We start from the raw sequence: 26,716 nt of genomic DNA, 5'->3' as shown, positions 1-26,716 counted from the left end.
CCTTCAGGATCCCTGGAGGCTCCCATCGGTATTCTCATCGAAATATCTAGAGATTCCCGTCGGAGTCCCTGGAACATTCCAGTCAGGATCACTAAAGGATTGTCAACAGAATTCTTGGAAAATTCTCGGCGGAATCCATGGAAAGTTGCATTATTATTTTTTTTTTTTCATTTGAGATAGATAGAATATTTATGAAGCATGCAAATATATCCACTGCCTGACGCTAGTCGAGCGCAATTAAACATAGACTGTGAGTTGTTGCTCACGTGATTGAGAAAAGCGAATAATATGAATGAGTGTGATGGATCCGCAATTGCCTTAGGTGGTTTGGGCTGCATTTGTCACATTACCGCTGATAACTTCATGAGATGTTAAAATGTTCGAAAATTTTCAAAAAGAGGTTCAATTTCGAGAAAAAATTTAAAGGGGCTATAGCCCTCCCTAGGCATCGGAGGTAGTTACGCCAATGTTAAAAAGTAGTCATTGATGATAAAAACCACATCAGGTATTCGAGAGATATTGAATACCAAATCAATACCTTGTCTAATTTAAGTTATTCGATAAGTATGATGTGTTTGTAATAGGGACGTTCTGATACTTCCGATATATCGGATTATCGATATTTTTGTTTCGATATCCGATATTTTTGTATCGATATTTTGCTCTCAATATATCGGTCATATCGATATTTTTGCTTTTGATATCGATATATTGAATCAGAAGAAAGTAACACAAAAATAACAATTGCATTGTATTTTGTGAAAGAAAATACTTCAAAATGGATCTGAAATGTCATATTTTTAATGGTTAAGATGATTTTTCTCGGCAGCGCGGATGGTGTGAGGTGTGCGCTGCCATCACAATTTTGACAACTAGACACTTTGCATTGACGCGTCCTTGTGCAACATCTGTCATGCTGCAAGTCCTTGAATCCTTACGGCTTACGGCTCAATTCTGAACTAAAAAGTTTCTCAATATATTGGTTTCCAATGCTCGAGCAACTTTCCAAAACCGATAGATCCTAAGATATTAAACCAAACTGATCTCTCATGTACAGTAGCGCCATCTTGCGGATGAATTTTAAACTAATTAGCTTCTCAACAAATTGGTTTCCAATCCTTGGACAACTTTGTATTATATGCATCTTCTGGAACATCTTCCATGGAAATTTCCTGAATCCCATAAATCCCGAGATATCGAACCAAACTGGTATTTTCATATACACTAGCGCCGCTCAGTGGAAGAATTCTAAATCATTTTTTTTTTTCATGACTCATAGGGCCGCATGGGATTATAGATGGGTTTAGAGTTTTTAGAATTCTTATAAGAAACATTGCGCCATTTATTGAAAAGATGGACTATTTTCACCGGTGTTGCGTTGGTTCCGGATCTTCCGGAGGACCAGCAGAAGATCCATTGGACTAAAAAAATGTCCTCATTGAGAGTATATATCTTCTTTATTATTTTCCCGAAAAAAATCACGTTGATATCATTTGAATTGGCTTCATTGGTAACGCATTTTAGGACTGTTGAACTTTTTACAACACGCGAGTTCTCGTGTTATGAAAGTTGAAGCGAGTTGTGGAAGGTATAAGATGGATATGGGAACTACGTGGTGAAATTCCTAAAATAGTAAACCTGTGATCCGAAAAACCGAGCTAGGGTGCATTTTTGTTCGTAAACTCTCAATTACGACGAACTTACGCTGCGAACTCAGAGAAAATGTTATTTCAATTTAGTACAAATGCTGTTTGAATACGAATTACATGATGGTGCAACGTGAAGCCACTCATGAATTCAATTGGCCAAAAATAAACTTTGCTCTCAAAGCAGCATCTAATCTCGCCATCATCGCCCACCTATTTGTTTTCGTTTCAACAACCGTCCCACTTTCATCAGTTGCTATGATTTGCACTCGCCAGCTAGCAGGGAAACCAATAGAATTTTTCATGCTTGCAAAAATCGGACAGCGATAATACAGGTTTTCGTTTGGATATTTTGTGTAAGCTGAGCTGGATAAAACCCATCAGCCACCAACATTCATGACTTTTGCGAGGCAAGGTTGTTTTTATCAGGATTTTGAATTTATAACGAATCCATAAAATGAAGTTGCAACCCTTTGAGCATATTTTCACAGAAAAAAATCACAGTCCATCAGGATTTGATGGCGATTTGAGTGGATGATGCCTTTTACCTTGTTAACATAATACCGTTTCGTAATGGGTACACATGAGTGCAGCAGAGAAGCTGATGGCACTCGCGGAGTATCACGACTGAAATTGAATAGGGTAAAATGCCCAATAGTGGACCCCCAACCAATAGTGGACCCTCCAGCCATTTTTGCATTATTACAGCACAATGTAAACATTTTACTATGAAATTCCATCGGGGGAACCTACCTTACAGTCCTATGATTTGACTACATGCATTGGAAATGGTATGGACAGTAAAATTGGATGATTTTTTACATTTCTATAAAAAATAAACACGAGAGTGTCCATTATAGGAATATTTTGGGGGTCCATAATAGGGAAGAAGAACGTCCCGAAACGAAACATGAAAATCAAATGAAGTGTCGACTATAGGCAAGCAATTTCCTATTATGGACCCCCAGGGGGTCTACTATAGGACGAATTCAGTCAGACTTTAAAATGATAATTTCAACGAATAACGTCGTGTATTTGAGTGTTTTTGTATGTATCATAAAGAGGATATGCAGAACTTGTTATTAGATATCAAGCAGCTTTAATATGTTGAAAATTTCTACTCATTATGACAGGAAGAGCAAAATTCCGCTACTAGGGGGTCCACTATTGGGCATTTTACCCTACGTAAAGGAAAAGGACATTAACAAACATTTTCTGTCAGCTAACGTCCGTGATTAATGTTCACAAATTGCATTTAGGGTTCACTTATTCACGATCAATCCCAAAATTGATTGGAATACAGTGGAGAAAAAATATCTTTCGCTCGATTCAACACACGCGGTTTTCGAACGAATTCAAACAAACTTACAATTTATTGCTTCGGGTTTCACATTATCGCAGTCAGAAGAAAAATGGTATTATGTCTGCAGTTGAAATCCAAAGTATGCTCTCGCGGAAATCGAGTTTTTCACGCTATTCCTGATGTTGCTATAGCGCCGAGAGTAGAACACGTAACTTAACTCGATAGTTGAACTAAATGGAATTATTTACTGCCTATATGATGAAATATTTGCAATATTACCATTTTTATTTTTGATTCCGTAAATGCAGCCAAATTGTGAGCCGCGGAAATTTCGTGTCGTTTTAATTCGAAACATAGACAGATTTTTGATCCATATATTTGTAAGGTACACTGGGGAAGTGGAAAAGAAAAATCGATAGTTCAAGTTCACATTATACCAAGTGGCACATTGCGTTAAAGTATAACCCAAAGGATGCCGAAAAACTTTGCTGAAGAAGGCACGTTGCTGGAACGTCCACGAAAAAAGTTATAACGCTTCGAACATTGAGTGTTCAAACCATATGCAAAAAATCGTTTATTCTGCCAGCACTGCCATACTAAGTAGACCAATAATTTAACTGAGTGTTATTTCAAATTAACTGATCTTATAGGGCTATAGAGCTAATGGGAGCTATCCGAAATTATTTCACAAAAAAAATCCGACAAGAAGAAAGATGGGTTTTGCCCTTCGATAACCATAGGTTGTCCGGTAGTGCTGGCAGAAATATGGTTTGAATATGGTTTGAACAATCAATTTTCGAATCGTAGTACCATTTTTTGTAGACCTTCCAGCTACGTACCTTCTTCGGCAAAGTCTTTCGATATCTTCCGGACTATATGCTAACGTATTGAGTCACGTGATTGATGATAAATTGAAGCCGCTAAGAGCAAAAATGTAAAAAAGTACGTTTTCCCATACTAATCTCCATGTAAATTTAAAACGCGATGCAGCATGCAAGGTTGCAATAAATCAAGCCCATATTTTGCACAGTTAATTGGGGTCCCAAAACGATTCAGAAAAACCTTGATCTCACTTGATCGGACGAAGTTTACGTTTTTCCATTCAACTGCGCCCACTCTAATTACTATATCAAAAACCCAGATTAATCCACCTAGCGGTGATGGTGCCTTTCTCGTTCGTTCAAAAGGTTTGGAAAAATCTCAAATAACACCAATATGTGGATTGGTCTTATTTTTCATATTTGTTTATATGCATAAAAAAAATTCTCGCCAAACGCAATTTGTTGTAAACAAATCGGATGAGCATAAGAGCAAAAAATGGCATTTTGTTTAGTAGTTTTAAAATTAGTATTTTCGCCATAACTTTTGACCCAATTGTACGATCCGGCCAAGTTTCTATAGGAAACAATGGGACAAGATTCTGCGTCGAATGCAATCTGTTGCGAGCGACCTGAGAAGCACACATATTGCACATCAATCACAGTAACTTATATATGACCGGATTCAGTCACAATATGGTTACTGCAACCAGATTTGTTGAAATTGTGTTGCTTGGGGAATAGATGAAGTATAAGTGCTAAGAAAGTGAGCTAGACTTTTTTGAACTCTTTTACACAATAAATAGTAATTTGACCATAACATCTAAGCCCATAGTCCGATCTGCCTAATTTTCAATAAGAAAATATGAGACATTCTGCGTCGAATGCAAATGCGAGCAAATCGGTTGAGGAAAAGTGCCTGAAAAATGAGTGACATTTTTTTAGCGATTTTTTCATAAAAAAATGGTATAATTTTCGATCCCATAGTCCGATATGGCCAATTTTCAAAAGGATACAACGGGACTGGATTCTACGTCGAATGCAACTTGTTGTGAGCAAATCGATTGAGGATAAGTGCCCGGAAAATGAGTGACATTTTCTACGCGATTTTTTCGTATGAATTTGTATTTTGGCCATAACTTTCGATCCCATAGTTCTATCTGGCCAATTTCAAATAGGAAATAATGGGACAGGATTCTGCGTCGAATGCAATTTGTTGCGAGCAATCGGTTGAGGCTAAGTGCCCGAAAAATGAGTGACATTTTTTACGCGATTTTTTCGTATGAATTTGTATTTTGGCCATAACTACTGATCCCATAGTTCGATCTGGCCAATTTCAAATAGGAAACAATGGGACAGGATTCTGCATGGAATGCAACTTGTTGCGAGCAAATCGGTTGAGAATAAGTTCCCAAAAAATGAGTGACATATTTTACGCGATTTTTTTGTATGAATTTGTATTTTGGCCATAACTTCTGATCCCATAGTCCAATCTGACCAATTTCAAATAGGAAATAATGGGACAGGATTCTGCGTCGAATGCAATTTGTTGCGAGCAAATCGGTTGAGGATAAGTGCCCGAAAAATGAGTGACATATTTTACGCGATTTTTTCGTATGAATTTGTATTTTGGCCATAACTTCTGATCCCATAGTCCGATCTGGCCAATTTCAAATAGGAAACAATGGGACAGGATTCTGCGTCGAATGCAACTTGTTGCAAGCAAATCGGTTGAGGATAAGTGCCCGAAAAATGAGTGACATTTTTTGAGTAGTTTTGCGCACACACACTCACACACATACACACACATACACACACACTCACACACACACACACACACACACACACACACACACACACACAGACATCACCTACGGGCAGCAGGGACTATGTCCAAGGGCTTGACGACCCCTCCCCACGGCCTCTGCGAGTTAGGGAGCCTGCCTAGGACGTGGTGGGGTTTGACAGTGGGCTCTGTTAAACCTCTATAAAAAGCTGCATGAGTCCGTAAGCAGGCTCTACCAAAGCGACCGTGCGCCGCTCAAAGCACACAAGCCCAGCAGGAGTGCCAACCGGCACATCAGGATTGATACCAGTAAGATCCTGATTATGGTATACTGGTCAACGGCAAACGTCATCGGATGAATCTTGATTTATGGATAGGATTAGGTGTCTATGAGCTGACGGTCGAGCTATTCTGCTTCCTGAGTAAAAACGAGTGACATCTTTTTGAAATGGCAAGCAGGCTAATAGTTCGACTGCCTCCGTCCCGATAAACAACCTGGCAGGCCTCCGGTAACGCTCAAAATCTGCCACCAATATCGGTGGGTAGTAGGTTCAGATGTAGCATTCCTGATTTACGCCGATCCGGCTCTGAACACGGTGCTATAAGGCACCGGAGTCAACCCTTGCATGGACCTCACTGTTTACATAGGGACCCATGGGATCACAACAGGCGACTACCTACAGCAGGTGGAGATAACGGCCCGGAGGGGGGACCCTTTTATCATGAATAAAATTCCAGAAAGCAACGAAGGAGCAAGTGGGGCGAACCCGTTCGCCAAAAGCGGGCTGACGAGGTCTCCGCCTCAGCAAACCCAAGAAGAAGAAGAAGAAGAACAGCATCGAGAGGTACTACAGCGAAAAACCACTAGAGTGAGCAGCCAAGATCATAAAAGCGAGCATCAGCAGATAAAGGAGCAGAAGCAACAACGCGACAAATCGCAACAGCAGTTGCCCACGAGCCATGGGTGGAACATAGCCCAACAACAGCCGAAGGTTCTTATCGCAAAGAAATGGGCAGAAGAGCTCCACGAGTTCGTCGATAAGAAACACAACGTGCACAAGGATATCAAAGAGCTGGTGTTAAAGATCCGAAAAGCCCTCGGGTCAGCAATGACAGATTGGAATAATCTGACGCAGAGAGCAGAAAATGCCGAGAGCGAACTGGCTACAGCCAAAAACGCCCTCTTATCAGCGGTGCCATTACAGGAAACACCTGGATTGGTCCCTGGGGGACTTGGCAATAACGGAGAAAGGAAGCTGGGGCGGCCGGAAGACACACCGGTCTCTGTGCCTAAGAGGAACAGATCCTCGCCAGGAGACGAGCGACCAGGAGGCTCCAAAAAACAAAGGGAGGCTCTACGCAAACAAATGGTTGCCGCACAGCCGGACCAAGCCGGTGACGGCAACTTAGGGACCCCTGGCAGGTGGTCCAAAAGAAGACGAAAAGAGCCGCAGCAAAATAGATGAGCGGCAAAAATCACCAAGAGAAGCGTGAAGAAGAAGGGCGAAGCACTGGTGGTGAAGACTAGCGAGGAAGGGTATTTGGAGGTCCTGCGAACAATAAGGACAGCTCCGGAATTGAAGGACTTTGGCGCAGATGTACAGAGAATCAGGCGCACACGGGCGGGTGACATGATCTTTGAGCTGAAAAAGGACTCCAAGAATAAGAGCTCATCATATAAGGAGCTAACGGAGAAGGTGGTTGGCGATAAGGCACAGGTGAGAGCGATGACGCCTGAAGCGTGCCTCCAATGTGTGGACCTGGATGAAATTACCACGGCGGACGAGGTAACTACCGCAATGAAGGAGCAACTCGAGTTGGGCGATGTTGACATAACAATCCGACTAAGAAGGGGTCCATCGGGCACGCAGATCGCTGCTATAAAACTTCCGGCAGATGCTGCTGACAAAGCACTGCGAATCGGCAGAATAAAAGTCGGTTGGTCGGTGTGTTCGTTGAGCCTCTCTCAGCAACCAGAGGTGTGCTTCAGGTGCCAAGAGTTTGGCCACCTGGCACGGAACTGCAAGGGCCCTGATAGGTCAAAACTTTGTAGAAGATGCGGTGAAGAAGGTCATAAGGCACAAAGCTGCAAAAAGCCACCGAAATGCCAGATCTGTAGAAGCGATGAGCGCAGAGACCATGTTACTGGTGGTCAAAAATGTCCAGCGTTCAAACAGGCGATGTCAAGTAAATTACAGTGGAGGTAATACAAATTAACCTCAACCACTGTGATACTGCACAGCACCTGCTGTGGCAATCTGCGAGGGATTCGAAATGCGACGTTGCAATCATCTCTGATCCATACCGGATCCCACCAGGAAACGGTAACTGGGTAGCGGATGAAGCAGGAACCGCCGCTATATGTACGGTAGGAAGATACCCATACCAAGAAATTGTGTATCGCGCAGCTGAAGGCTTCGTGATCGCCAAAGTTAACGGAATCTATATATGTAGCTGCTACGCACCGCCACGTTGGACGATTGATCAGTTCAACCGGATGCTGGATAAGGTAGCAGAGGAACTTATCGACAGGAGGCCAGTCGTCATTGCTGGGGACTTCAACGCCTGGGCAGTAGAGTGGGGCAGTCGTTGCACTAACCCTAGAGGTTGGAGTCTACTAGAAGCATTTGCCAGGCTCAATGTAGACTTGATTAATGAAGGTTCGACGAGCACATATCGAAGGGATGGCAGAGAGTCCATCATTGATGTTACCTTCTGCAGTCCTGCCTTAGCAAGGAACACGAACTGGAGAGTCTGCGAGGACTATACGCATAGCGACCATCAAGCGGTCCTGTATTGTGTCGGAGGGAGGGTACACTCGGAACCACGCGAGAGCAGTATCAAGGAGCGAAAGTGGAAGACAGAATCCTTTGACAAGGATGTGTTTGCGGAAGCAATGCGATTCGAGCGCAATCTTCTAAATCTGAGTCCAGACGAGCTGGTTGCAGCATTGACCTGAGCCTGCGATGCAACCATGCCGAGAAAGGTACAGCCACGGTATGCACGTAGGCAAATCTATTGGTGGAATGAAACGATCGCAGAGCTCCGTCGTAGCTGTTTTCGAGCAAGGAGGAGGATGCAGAGAGCCCGCAGCGATGTAGAAAGAGAAGACCGCAGACCAGTGTTTAGGGCGGCCAAAGCCGCTCTTAAAAAGGAAATTAGGCTCAGTAAGGCAGCTTGCATGAAAGAGCTCTGCCACAACGCGAATGCAAACCCATGGGGGGATGCATACAGGGTCGCTATGGCTAAGATTAAAGGCCCAGCGATACCGCTAGAGAGGAGCCCAGAAAAACTCAAAGCAATTATTGAGGGACTGTTTCCGTATCACGAAGCACCAGTCTGGCCTCCCACACCTTATGGTGAGGCCAACACCAGCAGAGATGAAGCCCGTGTCACTAACCTCGAACTAGTTACGGCAGCAAAAAGCCTAAAAACTAATAAGGCTCCGGGACTAGATGGCATCCCCAATCTGGTCTTGAAAACGGCGATCCAGGTCAACCCGGACATGTTTCGCACCACATTGCAGAATTGCATAGACGAAGGAAACTTTCCTGAGTGCTGGAAGCGGCAAAAGTTAGTACTGTTGCCGAAGCCGGGTAAGCCACCCGGAGATCCATCGGCCTACAGGCCTATTTGCCTGCTAGACACGGTCGGAAAACTCCTTGAGAGAGTCATCCTTAACAGACTGGCGATCCACACAGAAGGTGCAAACGGATTATCAAGCATGCAGTTCGGGTTTCGGAAGAGCAGGTCCACAGTTGACGCCATCCGGATAGTCGTCGAAGCAGCTGAAGCAGCCAAGAAGCAAAAGAGGAGAGGAAACCGTTACTGCGCTGTGGTAACCTTAGACGTGAAAAATGCGTTCAACAGTGCCAGCTGGGAAGCAATAGCCAGCTCCCTACACAGAATGGGGGTTCCAGGGTACCTGTGCAGAATTCTGAAGAGTTACTTCGAGAATAGGACGTTGGTCTACGAAACACACGAAGGCCTGAAGAGAATAGGCATAACAGCGGGTGTTCCCCAAGGCTCCATTCTGGGGCCGACGTTGTGGAACGCGATGTACGATGGGCTGTTGCAGCTAACACTACCAAGAGGTGTGAAGATCGTTGGGTTTGCGGACGACGTGGCTCTCATGGTATTAGGTGAAACAATAGAAGAGGTAGAAGTACGAGCAGGGCAGGCGATAGAAATAATCGAAAACTGGATGTGCGGGAAAAAGCTGGCATTGGCCCATCACAAAACCGAAGTGATGATGATCAGCAACCGAAAAGCAGTACAGTATAGTACGATTACGGCCGGAGAAGCCACCATCGCCTCAAAACGAGAGGTAAAGCACCTCGGGGTAATGATCGACGACCGGCTCAATTTCAATAGCCACGTTGATTATGCTTGCGAGAAGGCAACTAAAGCGATCACAGCTTTGACCAGAATCATGTCAAACAGTTCCGCGATTAGTAGCAGTAAGAGAAGACTCCTGGCCAGCGTATCTACGTCAATTCTCAGATACGGAGCTCCTGTCTGGGCGGCTGGTGAAATCACGAGAAGGAACCTTACTCGGCTCAATAGCACCTATAGGCTGATGGCCATGAGAGTGGCAAGCGCATACCGTACCATATCGATGGATGCGGTCTGTGCCATAGTAGGAATAACCCCATAAACATCTTATTGGAGGAGGACTGTGAGTGCTACAGACTGCGAGGAACGGTTGGTGCTCGCATGATTGCGAGAGCCGATTCGATGAGGAAGTGGCAGCTGGCTTGGGACAGTAGTTCGAAAGGAAGGTGGACATATCGGCTCATTCCGAACCTGTCGCTGTGGGTGGACAGAAAACACGGGGAAGTGAACTTCTTCCTGACACAATTCTTGTCGGGCCATGGATGTTTTCGGAAGTATCTGCACAGATTCGGACACGCAGAGTCCCCCCTTTGCCCGGCCTGCCCGAACTGCGAGGAGACACCGGAGCACGTGTTCTTCGACTGTCCTCGATTCAGGACAGAGCGAAGTGTGCTCTCAGTAGGCAGCGCTAGTAATATAAACCCCGAGAACATCGTGCAAGAAATGTGCAAAAATGAGAATACGTGGAACGAAATAGGAAGAGTGGTAACGCAGATCATGAAATCGCTGCAGCGAAAATGGCGTGAAGACCAGAGGGTGTCTGGAAGCGATCATAATCCGTCGGTCGGTCACGGGGAAGCTTCCGTCGTCGGGGAACTTCCTGTCGGTGTAGGATAGATCCGCCGCCGGGGACTATCTGAGTAAATCGCGATCCAGTTGGGAGCTTAATGGCTCAAGAATACAGAAGATTAATATCGAAGAGTTTCCGCCGCCGGGGAGCCTCTAGTCGGAGTAGGCTAGATCCATCGTCGGGGACTAGGCCGAGTAGAACGTGACGCGTTGGTAGAACTGGTTTCGGGTCGTCGGAGCACCATTGAACCGGACGCTATGCTCCACCCGGAATCTCTGGATCGACTTCGGCACTCGGACCGGTCACTCGCTGAAGTAAGAAAGGCCTCCCGTCCTGCGCTGATCTGGAAAACACCAGAAATGTTAAAAGTGGTAAAAACAAGTCTTACACAGAAGCGAGTCGTCGGTTCCGAGGGAAATTCCAACGTCGGGGAACTCCCTGTCGGAGTAGGATAGATCTGCCGCCGGGGATCATCCGAGTAGCCCGCGATTTAGCTGGGAGCTAAATGGCTCAACGAAAAAGTGCAGCAAAAAGTCAAGGAAACTATGCTGGAACCGAACGGCTCAATGTTAACAAAAGTTCCGTTCGGGAGAGTTTCCGCTACCGGGAAGCTTCTAGTCGGAGTAGGCTAGATCCACCGCCGGGGACTATGCTGAGTAGTTCGTGACGCGTCGAATAATCGGTTTTGGGTAGTCGAAGCGCCAGTGAACCGGACGTTATGCTCCACCCGGAATCTCTGGACCGACTTTGGCACCCAACCGGTTTCCCGTTGAAGTGAGAAAGTGCCTCGGACTATCTAGGTGAGACATTAGTGTTGGACACGCAATAAACTTCCACGGGTCGTCGGGGAAGCTCTCGCCGCCGGGGACTTCCTGTCGGAGTAAGATAGATTCGACGTCGGGGACAATCTGAGTAGGCTGCGAGCACGTCGAGAGCTAAATGGCTCAAAGATACAGTGGTGCTGAATGGCATGAGGAAGAGAGACAGGGAGCGTCAAAGATCAAGAGACGCGTAAACCGAATAAAAATTCTTCGATGAGAAAATGTAGCGAACTAGCTGTGCTAGCTAGAGGCTGAACACGTGAAGTGCATGAGCACAGCCCCCCTCCGAAGTATTGACATCCAGTAAGTCCCGGGGGGAACAGGGCATGTGAAGAGAGGGTAACTCAAGTAACCTTCTGTTACTTGGGTGGGTTTAGTGGGTTCGGCGGGCCGGCCTTCTGCCGACCGCGCCAACCCCACTCCCTGAGTGATAATTTCAGGTGTCTGTAAGCAGATTTGCCTTCATCCCTCTATAAAAAAAAAAAAAAAAAAAAAAAAAAACACAGACATCACCTCGATTCGTCGAACTGAGTCGATTGGTATATAACACTATGGGTCTCCGGGCCTTCTATAAAAAGTTTGTTTTTGGAGCGATCATATAGCCTTTACCGTATACTTAGTATACGAGAAAGGCAATATACTTAGTATACGAGAAAGGCAAAACAAATTCAGAAAAGGTGCAATTCCTAGCCTTGTTCAAGCATATTATCATGAAAGAACCAGAATGGAAATTCGATATACAGATGGTTCTAAAACACTGGACGTGTAGGTATCGGGGCCCACAGCAACAAGTATACAGAACACTACCAACTCCCAAACACCTGTTCAGTTCTATCAAAGGTAATTGCCTATTTCCGGGGATTAAACCACCCGACTTGGACGTTAATTTACAATGTTATGAAAACTCATATGTGAATATGTACGTTATGTGGAAGATATTGATTTGGAAAATGTATTGGAGGTAACCACTTTCCCTTCGATGGGACTCGAACCCCACTGTAGGGTCATGGGTTCGAGTCCCATCGAAGGGAAAGTGGTTACCTCCAATACATTTTCCAAATCAATATCTTCCACATAACGTACATATTCACATATGAGTTTTCATAACACCTGTTCAGTATTCACCGTCGAAGCTGCAGCAGTGTTTCGAGCAGTTTCAAATCCTAGTGAAAATGGAATATTAGTTGTCACTGACACTTTCTTCTGACAGATTCCGTGGGCTGGACTCGAGAACGTTTTGGAGTACCTTGACCATCTCGTATTCCTGAAAATTAATCACAGGCATAATATACAGGATGGCTACTTGTCTGAGTTTTCAGAACTATCAAACAATGTGAATTAGGATTCAAACATGTCAGATTCATGCTTTCAGAAGCGAAATCTTCCCTAGGTTTAAGATATCTGGGTCTTCAGAGTATAGTCAAACATGACACCCGATATTTTTTCTGCAAAGCCAACGTCCTGTTGAACAGCTTGGCTGAAGAAAGTGGAGACATATCTCTCTTCTGTGGTTTTACGCAGTCTTCTATGCATGAAAACGTCTGCTGGGTCAACTAGTATAAAAAAAAGAGTTGATTAGTTTTGCTTTTAATCCTTCAATTATTTGTCTTTCTCGTGGATCTCGTGGACGTGTAGCTAGCAACGTCAGGCGTCCTTACGCATGCTGTGAGGAGTGTTCGTTCGCCATTCACCCTAGTAAACAAAACTTTTCGAAAAACGATAAATTCACCACTGGTTCACTGGATGTCCTGTCCTGTCCTGTTGTCTATTGCCAGGTGTTTAAGTATTCAGTTTGTACAACCTCTGGTCGAAGACGACGATTCTGTCTTCATAAATACATCTAAATCCATATGCTTACTCTAATACGAAATTAGATAAAGAATTTGAGACCGACATTGTAATACACTGAAGTTGCTTATGACACGGTGGGTCGTTTTTAACGACTGTTTTACGCAGATTCTAGAATTTACGTTTTGCCTTTCTCGTACAACAAAGTTGTACCGAAAGGCTATTATTTCACTCCGAATACGAAATTTTATATTAGTCTCGGAGACCCATAGTGTTATATACCAATCGAGCTGAGCACATGTCTGTCTGTCGAATAAGACGTACCCGGTTGGGCGAGATGATACTCGAGCTGAAGCGGGGCGTCTCGCAAAAGGGCGCCGCCTACAAGAAGTTGGCGGAGGAGGTCCTAGGCGAGACGGTCAAGGTGAGGGCACTCACGACGGAGGTGAATCTAAGGGTTAAAGACCTGGACGAGATCACTGAAGTCGAAGAGCTCGTCGTGGCACTGCGGCGACAGTGTGAAGTGGAGACGCTCACCGCAGCCGTTCGGCTACGGAAAGGTCCGGCAGGGACGCAGGTAGCATTGGTTCGGCTATCTGCAGCGGACGCCTCCAAGGTAGTCAAGTTAGGGAGCGTCAAGGTGGGATGGTCGGTATGCCCTGTGCGCATATACGAGCAACCCGAAGTTTGCTTCAAGTGCCTGGAACCGGGGCACAAGCAATGGGACTGCAAAGGCCCTGACAGAAGCAATCTCTGCCGACGCTGCGGATTGGAGGGACATAAGGCACAATGCTGCACGAACCCTCCCAATTGTTTGATTTGTTCCAGCAAAGCTGTGAACAGCAAGCACCCCATGGGGGGTTCGATGTGCCCGGCGTTTAAGCGTGCTGCAAAATCAAAGTGCAGGTAACGCAGCTGGCTTGCTCGGCCTCGCCCAAGTGTTTGGTGTGCGCAGGTTTAGAGGAAACGGCGGAACACGTGTTGTTCGTGTGCTCACGTTTTCCGCAATGCGTGATCACATGCTTGCCACTTGTGGTCTGGACACTACCCCGGACAACCTAGTTCGGAGGATGTGTAAAGACGAAGTTGGCTGGAACGCCGTTTTATCGGCTATCGCCCAAATCGTCTCGGAGCTACACAGAAGGTGGCGCGTGGACTCAAGGATGGCTAGTTCAGGCGCAAATAAGAGGTGGTCCAAGGGATCGGAGTCGGCTTCATGGGTCATACCGGTGGTCATGCTCTGTGGTCGAACTCGATCCTTTTATCGAACAAGTGGCCGCGCGAAGAACAACATGGTATCGTCGCTTTCGCGGCGTCGGTCAACCGAGCGGGTTCCGAGCCCGAGGACGGAAAGGGGTCCTCGTCAAGGCTGGGGCAGGCGTAGGCCTCGCGTCGGCAAGTCCCTCTGTGTGCTGGCGAATAGGCCCTATCGCAGAAAGGTCAATTTGGGGTGCATGCGGCATCATCATTCTTGATACCAGTCGTGCAGAGGGAAGCAGGCGTGAAGTCGACCCTGCCCACCTTCCGAGGACATAGGGCGTGGTAAGGCCACCTGGAAAGCCGGCAATGCGCTGGCACGATACCATGGTGTTCTTCTAAAAAAGCGAGTTACGATGTTTGGTGCTGCAAGGACACGCAGCTAACCTCGAGGGTGCGTTGTGCACTGGCCCCCCTTTGAAGCATTACTTTCTGGTTGTACCGAAGGGACTATGGGCTTGGCGGCAATGGAAACGGTTTAGCAGGTCGGGGATGTAGTCCTGCCTCCCTCGGTGATCCCTAACCCCGCACTTCCCGGTCTACCCAGGATGTCTGTTGAGCAGATTCCCCCTCCATTGTTTAGGAAGAAAAAAAAACATGTCTGTCTGTCCGTGTGTATGTGTGTGTGTATGTGTGTGCACAAAATCTAGGAAAAACATTAGACAACTTTTCATATAGTAATCTTCAACCGATTTTCTCGCAACAAGTTGCATTCGACAGAGGGCAAGTCCTAGTTGATCACCATTGATTTTGGTAACGATCGACCGTTGCGTTTAGAAGTTATGAAGAAAATGGTTCATCGAACTATATTAGCTCCATATAAGGTTGGTGTCTTGGCCAAATGCGAGAAAGGCAGTATCACTACTCGGTGAATTAAGTTGGGTTTTTTCCTCGGAATTTTTACAAAGTTTGTTGTGCGGTTCTTCTAAAAGGTCCTATTTTTTTAAATTTACGCGTTTTATATGTGGGTTCTGGAATTTGGGCGGTTTTGATTTACGCGGAACGCATCCTTCGCGTAAAAACTGACATATACATCCACATATTGATAAACACACATTTTGGAACTTAGCAATGGCTGATTTATTCGCAAAAATTTGCATTGCTGATCGAAAAAAAAAAAATTCAAGGATTGTGGGAATGCATAGTAATTAATGCAAAAACATGCAAAATGATAGAAAATATGCGATCTATTCCCCTAAAGTGCTTTTTTGACCTTTCCTATGTGATTTTTTCAGTACATTTACGATGCACGAGAAAGGCATCATCGCCGCTAGGTGGATTAATCTGGGTTTTTTAATGTGCTAAGAATTATGTATGCAAATTATGGGCAGGGGGGCGTACACTTATTACGAAGAGGATTTAAAAAATATCAGGCTGATATTTCATGCCCAGGGAAGTCGAGACAATTTCCAAACCGAAGATTGCCTAGACCGGCACTAGGAATCGAACCCAGCCACCCTCAACATGATCTTGCTTTATAGCCGCGCATCTTACCGCTAGGCTAAGGAGGGCCCCTCTTAACACAATGCAATGATTTTAACTAACTACGATTCGGCCGCACAAAGCAAAACGAACTAACTATCTGCACACTGAGCAAGAACACAATCAAACACGTATTAATTGATTAACTTTATGACCGCACAAAGCACAACGATACCAGATCGTTTGACGTGTCTATGAACCTAGCATGAACACTACTCACCATGCGTTTTTGTTCCATGTTGGGCATTTTAAGCACTGCAACCATATGTTAGATCTATTGTGATATCACCTCACCATGCGTGCCCGGTGGCATATGCAAACTGTTGAAGATCGCGTTTTGGACGACTATACCGACGTGCAGCATTCTGTACTCACTTATCCAATAGCTACTGCAAACTATGAAAGATCGCACTTGTCTCGACCGGAGCAAAGTGCAATACAAGCGCATGATCCACCGAATATTAAGTAGATATTTTTTTTCTGTTCGCGACGAGAAACACACGCACAGTACTTACTTTCCGAATGGTAAAGACACTATATACAAAGACGCGAAATCTGATCCCTGAGCAAATAATTCGACAGGCAACCCTGAATGCGCAACACTGCTCATATTGCATAAAGTTTTCAAATTGGTGTAAGTGATTTTCCTAATTTCAAAAAAATGATTAGTAACGCTTATACCCACGCAAATCAGATAGTAAATACAATATAAACAAGTTGAGAGTCATTTTCTACCATTTGTAGGGGTTTATTAGGCTACATTGATCCAAAAATATTACAACAATAATTTAAACATGTTTATTTGTGGAAGTTAAATTAGCCCTTACCAAATGTTCTGCGTGATTTTTTGGAATGACAGGTCTTCTGCTCGATTGGAATAGCACTGACAGTAAATTTGGAATTCCAATTGGAACATTTTCCGTCTTTGTTTATAGTGTCTTTACCGAATGGCTACTCTGAAACACAAAAACACATTTTGACAGAAACACAAATTTTGACATGAAAGTTAATATTTATTATTAAAAATTTGTCAGCAGCCTACTGTTCCTGAACATGTTTGAAAATTGTCACTGGAAAGTAAGATATAGTCATACAGGTGTCTTTTACATCTTTATTAGGCCGTTACAAATATTTAATTTGAATTTTGTCCTGCTGGTCTCCGGAAGGTGAAGGGGGGATAATAAGAAATAAATATTAAAATGAAAAAAAAAATCAAAAACTACTCGGATTTGCTAAGGAATCCTCAAAATTATCCGAATTTTAATTGATTGCACCCACAAAATATTTTTTTGGGCAAACAAATCCGAGGGGGAGGGGGGCCAAAAATGTTTTTAAATATTTGCATCGGCCTTAAGTTTATCATAGGTCTCAAAAACCAAGCAAAAAACTGCGACTGGTAATTAAGTGCGCCGAACAAAGGACTCAAATACCACTGTGGTGCAAATAGTTCTTGAGACAATCACTCAAAATAACTAGAAATGTGTTTCTTAAGAAATCAAGAACGAATTTGAACTTATCGTGAAGATTCATTGGGGAGGGAATCATTTATAGTAGAAAATCGAACATCATGGTTTTGGTTTATAAGCCCTAATCATGTGTTACGCGTGAAATATTTAATAAAAAAATTGTAACAACTTCCTCCCTCCCCTTCAGATTTTTCTCAAGAAATTATAATTGGAAAGGACAACAATAAAATCTAGTAATATTTTTCAAGGATTTTCAAAACATTGTTTAACATATTCGAAGAGTTTTTTTTTCATATTAATACCTTTTCTTGATTACCCAGCTAAACGCTATTTCCATACAATATTACATGAATTTTTTTTTTTTGCAAACAATACTTGTCTGAACTATGATGGAAGAATTCGGCTAAAAACTATCCACATCAAATGATCTTCAAAGCTCATCGAATAGAATAAGCGATTCATTATATCATCGAATTATTATATGAGATAATGTATGTTGGTGGGGTTTGTGCTGAATGCTGAAAAATCTGAACATAAAGGAAATATGATGTTGATTTGATCCATTTGGGATTCTCACAGAAGTTGTAAACTAGGTCTTTGACCCTGGCACCCACCGTTATGTATCTCACAAGTGCTTGAACTCAGATGCTGATTACAATTCTTCACTGAACTAAAAGTCTCGAAAATGATTATTGTACATGTACTTTATGAAATGAGTTACATTTGAACATAATTTAATAATCATTTGTTTCATTTGTTACAGTGAACGAAGGTCGTCTGACGGATGACGAGGCTGTGATGGAGATCAAACAGCTGCAAGTCCAACTTCAGCACCTGTACGAACGGATACCGCAAAGAGGGGTAGCCATCGCTACGATCGCATGCTTGATAGACATTTGCAAAAATTCCTCGCTAAAACCTCCTCCTGCGCCGGGTGGAGTGAAAGCAATAATGGCCGCTCCTGCTCAAATAGGCCAAACACATGTCGACAAGAGCACCAACACCAACAGCCTTCCCAATGGCACCTTCTGCAGTGAAGGGCGGAGAGGATCCGGTTTAAATAGCTCTAACACGCGGATTATGATCACTGACGACTTCGATCACACAAATCGTTCGATAGATGATAGTAATTTCAACTTAGATAATCTTCAGCTGAAATGTATGTGCAGCGAGGAGGAAGTGGAAGACGAAAGGGAGCAAAAGTGCGAATGCCACGATGGTGAAGGGATTGTGCATAACTGTAATAAAAGCGTTAGTAGTTTTAAGCATAATGATTGCTGTGATAGCGGAAGGGCAGTGCTAGTGAAACGCAACTCGGAAATAGCGTTGAGTAGTAGTGGTTGCTGTACTGGAACTGGCCAGCATGGCTCCGATGGCCGCCAAACCAATACTTGTAGCAGTAAGTTTAGTGAATTGAGTGCGAAAAATTTCGAATCTTGTGATAATCTGTTGCATCAACAGCAAAAGCAAAGGCAGAAACAAATTTCGTACGGTGATAGCATAGATAATCATTCTAGTAGAAGGCAAAACTCCAGCGGTTACGGCTTAGTGACAACGAGTTCTTCCCTAAGCGTGGATGAGAGGAACTTTAGGAATCTTAATCAAGAAAACTTCAACAAATTGTACGCCAGTCACAACAACAAAATAGACAGTTTGAAGGAAAACTTCCTCATGCGAACGGCATTAACCACCGCCCTTCATAACTTGGAGAACGAGAACCGCTCACGTCTCCAAAGAGTTAACGCGGAATCCATGCAGATGCCGGCTGCAGTTGGTATTCATCGGATATCACCGTCGTACTCCAACGCACCGGCCGCAGCCACGTCCCACACTTCCATTGCAGCTGCAACTGGCATGCCCACCAATGCTCACAACACATCAACAATCTCCACGCCAACGCCATCGTGCAGCTCCTCGAGAACATCCATCGTAACTACCACCGCCTCATCTGGTGGTGGGGTGGTGGCAACCGGCTCAGTAACGGCAGCCAGTGTCACTGATGAAGCGGAAATAGCCACATCAACACCGGCGCTGCCAAACACCGTCGATGCGAACGGCGGAACTGCCAGCCAACAGCAGTCAAAGAAGAAAAAGTCACCCGAGAAAAGGTTAGTCATCGACTTGAACGACCGCTCGAAGTATACCGAAGAGGTGTCCGTGTGAGACCGTTAGAGGAAATGTAGGAAATTGTAGCCATTATTATATGAATGAATGAAGAACGTGCCGTTGCCGAATCGAAGATTTTATATTTGAATGAAACACAAACATTTGGATGTTGGATCCAAGCTTCCGCAGATGTTGATACCAAAATGCAAGTTGAAAATGAAAATTATTTAATTTACAAACAAGTAAGTACAATCAAGCTGCTGTTGATATTTTTAAGTTTAAGATTCTTAATGGGTTAGAAGAGCACCACAATCACAACCGGTGTCGTAAAATGCTGCAATATTGGACTTCCCCTCATCCGGTGAAAAACAACGCATGCACAATTATAAACTTTTAATTGCATCTGAACGGCAATGAGTGCATAATCCATTGCTCTGAATTGTAAAAAACAGTATGGAACGAGTAAACAAAATATGTTGACTCAAGGATGTTATCGATTATTTAGTAATTTGTGTTTGATCATTTAGTACTTTGTCAATAACTTATTCCAGAAGCGGAACGAATTTTAAAATGTGTTGAATGGTGGACTTCTAGTGTGAAGGTTTTTCTACAACTCTACCTAATGGTTTGTTGTTAAAAAGTTTCGGTTTCTTTTATCCTTTTATCGATGTATTCATATTCTGTTTCAAATCAGATTTTTTTTATTTGTTGAAAATTTGTTGTTTCCGATGTACCGCAAATTGAAAGTGATATTGACATTCAAGTTTTGAACACATCCCGACCAGTAGATAGTAACAGATTTATATCAGACCTTGTTATTCTGTTACAGCAGTTTTTTATAACAGCGGTTGTTATAAAACATGTTCCATTAGTAGTTAAAATAACAAAAATTGTAACAAAATCTCTTCTAGTTTTAACAAAAATATTACTAAATATGTTATTAATTGAACAAAATTATAACTCGTTGTGTTACATAAAAAGCGGTGAAAATAGCTTATACTATAACAAATTATGTTCTTGCAAAGATTATGATTATCCATAATGTAGGCAATTATCTTGTCCAGCTGGTTCAACTTTGAATGTAGATTCAAGTTATACTATAGGTGGTACCTTACTTTTTTCCAATTTCTATCTACCAAAAATGTAGGCAATTTTTTTTCTGGGGAAATAAACATAACACATTGTGTTATAATCATGTTATGACGATCATGAAATTTTATTTCCCTCATCTTTGGCAGAGAATTTATAACAAAATTATTGCAGGTTTTGTTATTTGTAACACATATTGATATAATTGTGATAAAATTGTGTTATGACTAACTAGTCGGGATGGCTCCGTAAGAAGAGCATCGAGATGGATATTTTGACCAAGCCGCAAAGGTAAAAAATCACGAAAGCACGATGCGGTCTGAAGGAACAATATAGTCATTTTATGAACTGGTCATCGTTGTTTGGTAAACCATTTAAAATGATTTTTAAATTTGGATTTCAAAACAAACATTTCCATCACGAGTGTTTGTGATGTGACAGGTGACTGAGAGCCCGCGAAATTTTCATTCGGTCTCTTGAAAATACTTTTACTCAATTTTCACAGCGATAAGTTGGAAGTCAGAAATTATTAGTGAGAATTAAGTCGTCTCTTTTCTCAATTCGTACTAATAATTTCTCACTTATCACTGTGAAAAATGAGAAGTGCGCTTCTCACTTCGAAAGGTGTAGGTAAGAAGTAAAAAGTGAGACGTCTCTTTTCACACTTCGCACTACTCAATTTTTACAGCACTGCGGATTTTTTCCGGCTTTGCAGTTACTTCAGCAATAAAAACTAATGTTTTCCCTTGCCAGACGTTTTAATAGGCTATGCCAACTTTTTCAAGGGTTAGAAAAATATGGCATAGTCCATTGAAACGTCGGGCAAAGAAAAACATTCGTTTTAATTGCTGAAGTGACTGCAACGCCGAAAAAATTAGACGTCTCACTTCTCATTTCTCATTTTTCACTTATCGCTTCTCACTGTGAAAAGTGGGAAGAACAAAGAAAGAATAAAGTTGACTCTCTTCGCAGTGAGAAGTGAGCAATGATTATTGAAAGGTGAGAAATGAGACGTCACATGACCTATGCGGCCAAATTACCCATTCGAGCAAATGACCTATTCGGTCAAATGACTTATTCGGCCGAATGACCTATTCGGCCAGATGACCTATTCGGTCAGATGACCCATTCGACCAAATGACCTATTGGGCCAAAGGATATATCCGGCCAAATGAACTATTCGGCCAAATGACCAATTCGACTAAATGACCTATTTGACGAAATGTCCTATTCGGCCAAATGATCTATTCGACCAAATGACCAAATGACTTTCGGCTTAATGGTCTGTTCGACCAAATGGTATATACAGCCAAACAACTTTCGGTCTAGTGCCCTTTTGCCAAGTGACATTCGGTCGAATGGTTTTCGGCCAAACTTCCTTTTTCATTACTGACACGTGTCCCATCCTTTCCATGCTAACTTATAACTTTCGATAGGTCTGGATAAAAATGAGCTTGACAATCAAAATGCCTAGCCTAGCAAAAAAATGGTTTCTTATCCACTTCTTCTTTCTTCTTATCTTCTTTCGATTATTCCTACACACAAACACACATCCAGCTGCTTGGAAAATGTGAAAATTGGAGCCTTGTGGCTGATTCCAGAAATTTTTCCTCGATGACCATTTAAATAAAGCTCCATCGACAAACAAGACCAAATCAGTTGCAATATTCTCTCGACCCTGATTCTGCTCACGGTCAATCGACACGCATAACACATTGAGCCACGCTAGTCGAGCATTAGCAGCACAACCTAGCGACTAAATCCTGGCCTTGGCTAGCGTCGGCTTAGTGCCTCAAGACGCACCGCACAGCATCTCTAACATCAACGCATCCTTTCATTTTTATGTTCCCTTTTTTTTTCTTGGTAACAAAAACAATACCCGGCTTCCATTTCGCAGAAGACATCCCATCATTACCATAAAGAGTCACATTTTAGAGCTTGTATCCGGATCGGCTTACACAGATCATCGTCAACACCCGCCGGCCATGGCGTGGGAGGAAACGACAACGAATATCAATGCTTCCTTCTTAGGAAATCGGAACGAATCACAAATCGATTCCACAGATATCGTAAAATGAAACAAAATGGGAACGTTCGCTGCTTATTACCGCCCGGCTGCAATAAAAGCTGAACTTGTCCTCGGCTACTTGTTGTAATTTGATGAAGCTCGACAGTTTCTTGGAGTTTGGCTCTAATCTGAGATCCGAGTCCATTGCACAGCACCTCGCTTCGAGAGCCCTCAGACAATGGCATATGATATCTAACGACAATTTTCCGGATCATTTGCGAGCTAACGTCTTTCATTATCGTAATTACTGTCAGTGGATGGCGCAAATTGTTCGACATGTGAGCTCTACCAGACGATAGGAAGCTGTCATTGCGGCATGTTCTGTGTAAACATTAATAGCAAGTTGCAAATTACAGTGAATTGCAAAGCTTCCAGTGTAATCAATCAATTCATATTTCAATTAACCGTTAATGCGCAATTGGGCATGGTAACTAATAATAATATTGTACCTACGTAGTCATACTGCTTTGCTCTTGATAGAGAAAAGCGGACTGAATAATCTATCCGCAAAAGTATAAACGGAAGCTAAGTTGTTTAGAAATCGAGTAGGTATGAGAGAAAGAAAGTGTAGTTGACATACAATTCAAATTGATTAATCACAAATTCAATAAGCATGTCACTCAGTAATTTTTCACCTCGACTGAAAGGTCAAGCCGTTTCGTATCAAGGCTGGAGGGTCTATTCTTCTTAATTTATTTGTACGTTTGGAATAGTAAATCAGGGAACCTCTTAATGATTGCCGCTGCTTATTTTTCATCTGGCCACTTAAGTTCACCAAACAAACGCCCCCAGAACTTGTTATCTGTGGCTCATGTCTTCTCTACACAATGACCAAACCAGCTAAAGGTCAATTAACTGAGCATTAAAGTGCCATTCCAGGAATCGGAAGACAGACCAGCAGATAGAGTTTATAGCTTCCATTATATGCAGTAAACAGTCAGACAGTAAGACGTTCTCAGCTCCATGCTGTGCTCGTTCCTGGCCATCACCACATCTTCTGCTCGTCGTGATTACCTACTTCACTGGCTGGCTGCTTTAGCTGTCACGCAATCTTAGCTGGTTGACCAAACACGACAACGGCTTGTCACATCCCCTTCCCCCGGTCCACACTTTGAGAAGCAGCTCGGATTATTGTTCCCCTGGGAAAAACTTGAACCTTAATCTGACTCGCTTCCTTTCCCGTGAGTTTTATGAGTCGCTATAAAATATTTATTAGGAAAGTTCACGGAATTCCGCAGACAAGCCTAATGTTGGAATAATAAAGCAAAGTAATTGAAAATAAACGCCGTGCAGAGTCCTATGTTAATTTTGGGTCCATTATCCAAGCACCAAGTGTAAGGGAGCTCATCTTGGATGTGGAAGACAGACCTTATTCACGTGAATAGGGAAATCTCGGATGCAAACAACGTCCGTCTTCGACCTTGCGGACTTATCTCGTCTAACGATAATGCCGCTCGTGTGACAGTCAGCCAACGAAGCGTGGCAGTGTGCAGGCATGTGGAATGAAATGCGTGCTTGATTTGGTGAATTTTCCGAGCTTTGGAGTCCCGGGAGATTTCTTATCGGACGGAATAAATTTGCTCGGAACTGCAGGATAAATTGTGTTGACTTCTTTCCGTGTCGCTCGTTTGACTTTATCGAAATAGAATCACTTCTTCGATCTTGTAGGAATGATTTGCTTGTTGTAAAGCAATTTACCACTGGTCTGGGTTTATCTTTAAAGAGATTTATGTTTGTTGATATGTTGAAAATGCGCAATCCAAAGAACAATTTCTTTTTAACGGGCATTATTTGTGTGATATTTTCGCAGTTATTGGATTGGATGGATTGTTCTCCAGCATCATTAATATACAATCACGAAGTAACTTTCGGATGCTTATGGATTTATAATTGACTTGTTTTCTTTCTGCTATATAATAATCTAATTCAAACTATTTATCCGCACATGTGAAAAATGAACTTTTCCGTTCAGCAAGTGATACAAAGAGCATGAATATTTGTAACTATTATACTGTAACTTTTGTTTAAGATATAGAACACAATTCCGGATGTTATTATTATTTATTTATTCAGACTAAGGCCGAAGTGGCCTGTGCGGTATATAAGAGTCTTCTCCATTCGGCTCGGTCCATGGCTACACGTCGCCAACCACGCAGTCTACGGAGGGTCCGCAAGTCATCTTCCACCTGATCGATCCACCTTGCCCGCTGCGCACCTCGCCTTCTTGTGCCCGTCGGATCGTTGTCGAGAACCATTTTCACCGGGTTACTGTCCGACATTCTGGCTACGTGCCCGGCCCATCGCACAATTCCGGATGTATTCCTGATAATATTCCCGAAAGCCCAAAAATGAAGTTTTGTAGGATAATCATAAATCTGCAAATATGAATAATTGAAAACTTATAATTAAATAATGATTACGGCCTTTGAGAATCCATGTTGATTCATGGTTTTCAGAATACTGAAAGGATTCACTGAAATCCACAGGTGTTGTTTTTGATATTTTTCTACTGAACGTTTATTTCTTTATACATCATTAAAATAAATATCGTCCCAACGTACAGTTTTTTACGGCACCAGGTTCTCACAAACGCAGGCAATTACTGTGGTCTTGCTTAAAAAATGAAAATTATCTGCAAAGCACAGCTCAACGTCTGCTAAACATCCGAGATCTACCACAAATCCGTTGCTAATGCAGTTCATCATTCGAGTGAGCTTTTTATTACCCTGAACAGACGAACAAAAACAGGATCCCAACGACTCCATCTAACCCCTTCAAGTGAACAGACCAATGAACTGGAATTAGTTATTTTAAGGTTCATTTCGGTTTCATGAGAATAGAACAAACCTCCCCTGCAGGAGAACAGGTGGAGCAAAACAAATTAACCCAAGCAGAACTTGGGGCTGATAAAAAAAAGTCGCGGGGGTTGACGACAATCATTGACTTTATCGTTAGTAGCACTAGAAGGGTGGTTTCATGGAATTAAAAAAAATACAAGTGCCGAACATACCCCACCCCATTTCTCACACCAACTTAAGAATACTTCCACGATTTTAAAATGGTTGGCAGTATGTTGTTGCCTATTCATGGCTCCAACAACGAGTAATGCGCTTAACAAAGGGTTAACGGGGACATAAATGTTACGTCTAATAATAAGGGGACAAGGAACGATTAATCTGTTGCAAAAGAAAACTTTTCCAGCGCCAGATGGTCAGTTCTTTTGCAGTGAGACAGGATGGCTGAAAGCATCCGATTTGGCCAATTAAATAGCCGTTAGTATTTTGACAATGTTTGGCAAAAACTTCGATTTAAAAGCCTGCCAAGTTGGAAGGAGGTAACGAATAAAACGATGCCAGTGTTTCACAATAGGACAGCCCATATGAAGGAGTGGTCAAAACTACTAAAATGCTCATTTTTGTTTTGGACGTGTAAAATGTGATGAATACGTAGCTTAGAAGCTGTATTTCTATGATATGAGTGGGTTTGATTTTTTAATGAGAGATGAGGGACGTTCAAACTGGCCCCTTCTAGAAATTTCATATTTGCCTTTTTGACGTAGGACTACGTCTGACAGACATCAATATCAAGACAGACTACGTAGACAGACATCAATATCAAGCAACTTGCGGGTTTGGAACTAATCCTCAGTTCGAACAATATTTCACGCAGAGCGGATTCAGCGGACCGGAAACAGCAGCACGATGGCACTGTTAGCATTTTCAACGGAGAACCACTCGTCGGCGTCGGTGGTCATAATTCAACCTCAACGAATTTTATGTGAAAAAAGGATTGATTACGATTCCGCGTCATACAGTGGCGAGGCTGAAAATGTATTCCAAATGGTGACGTCTTACCGAAAAGTCATCGAGTTTGATTGCAGTCAGTTATTGGAAAAGCGCAT

General features: G+C 43.0%; 1 protein-coding gene across 1 annotated transcript in view; it reads left to right on the top strand.

The window, feature by feature from the left end:
* The window catches only part of LOC134211567 (uncharacterized), a 722,476-nt gene that overhangs the window by 660,029 nt on the left and 35,731 nt on the right, over nucleotides 1–26,716 (top strand). The window contains exon 15 of the mRNA XM_062688552.1: nucleotides 18,316–19,660. Coding sequence (XP_062544536.1) covers nucleotides 18,316–19,660 — 1,345 coding nt within the window. The remainder of the gene's footprint in view (nucleotides 1–18,315; nucleotides 19,661–26,716) is intronic.

This window comes from Armigeres subalbatus, chromosome 2 (genome assembly GCF_024139115.2).
Source record: "Armigeres subalbatus isolate Guangzhou_Male chromosome 2, GZ_Asu_2, whole genome shotgun sequence".
NCBI lineage: Eukaryota > Metazoa > Arthropoda > Insecta > Diptera > Culicidae > Armigeres > Armigeres subalbatus.
Note: the sequence above shows the minus strand (reverse complement) of the source record. Positions and strands in the feature narration are given on the sequence as shown.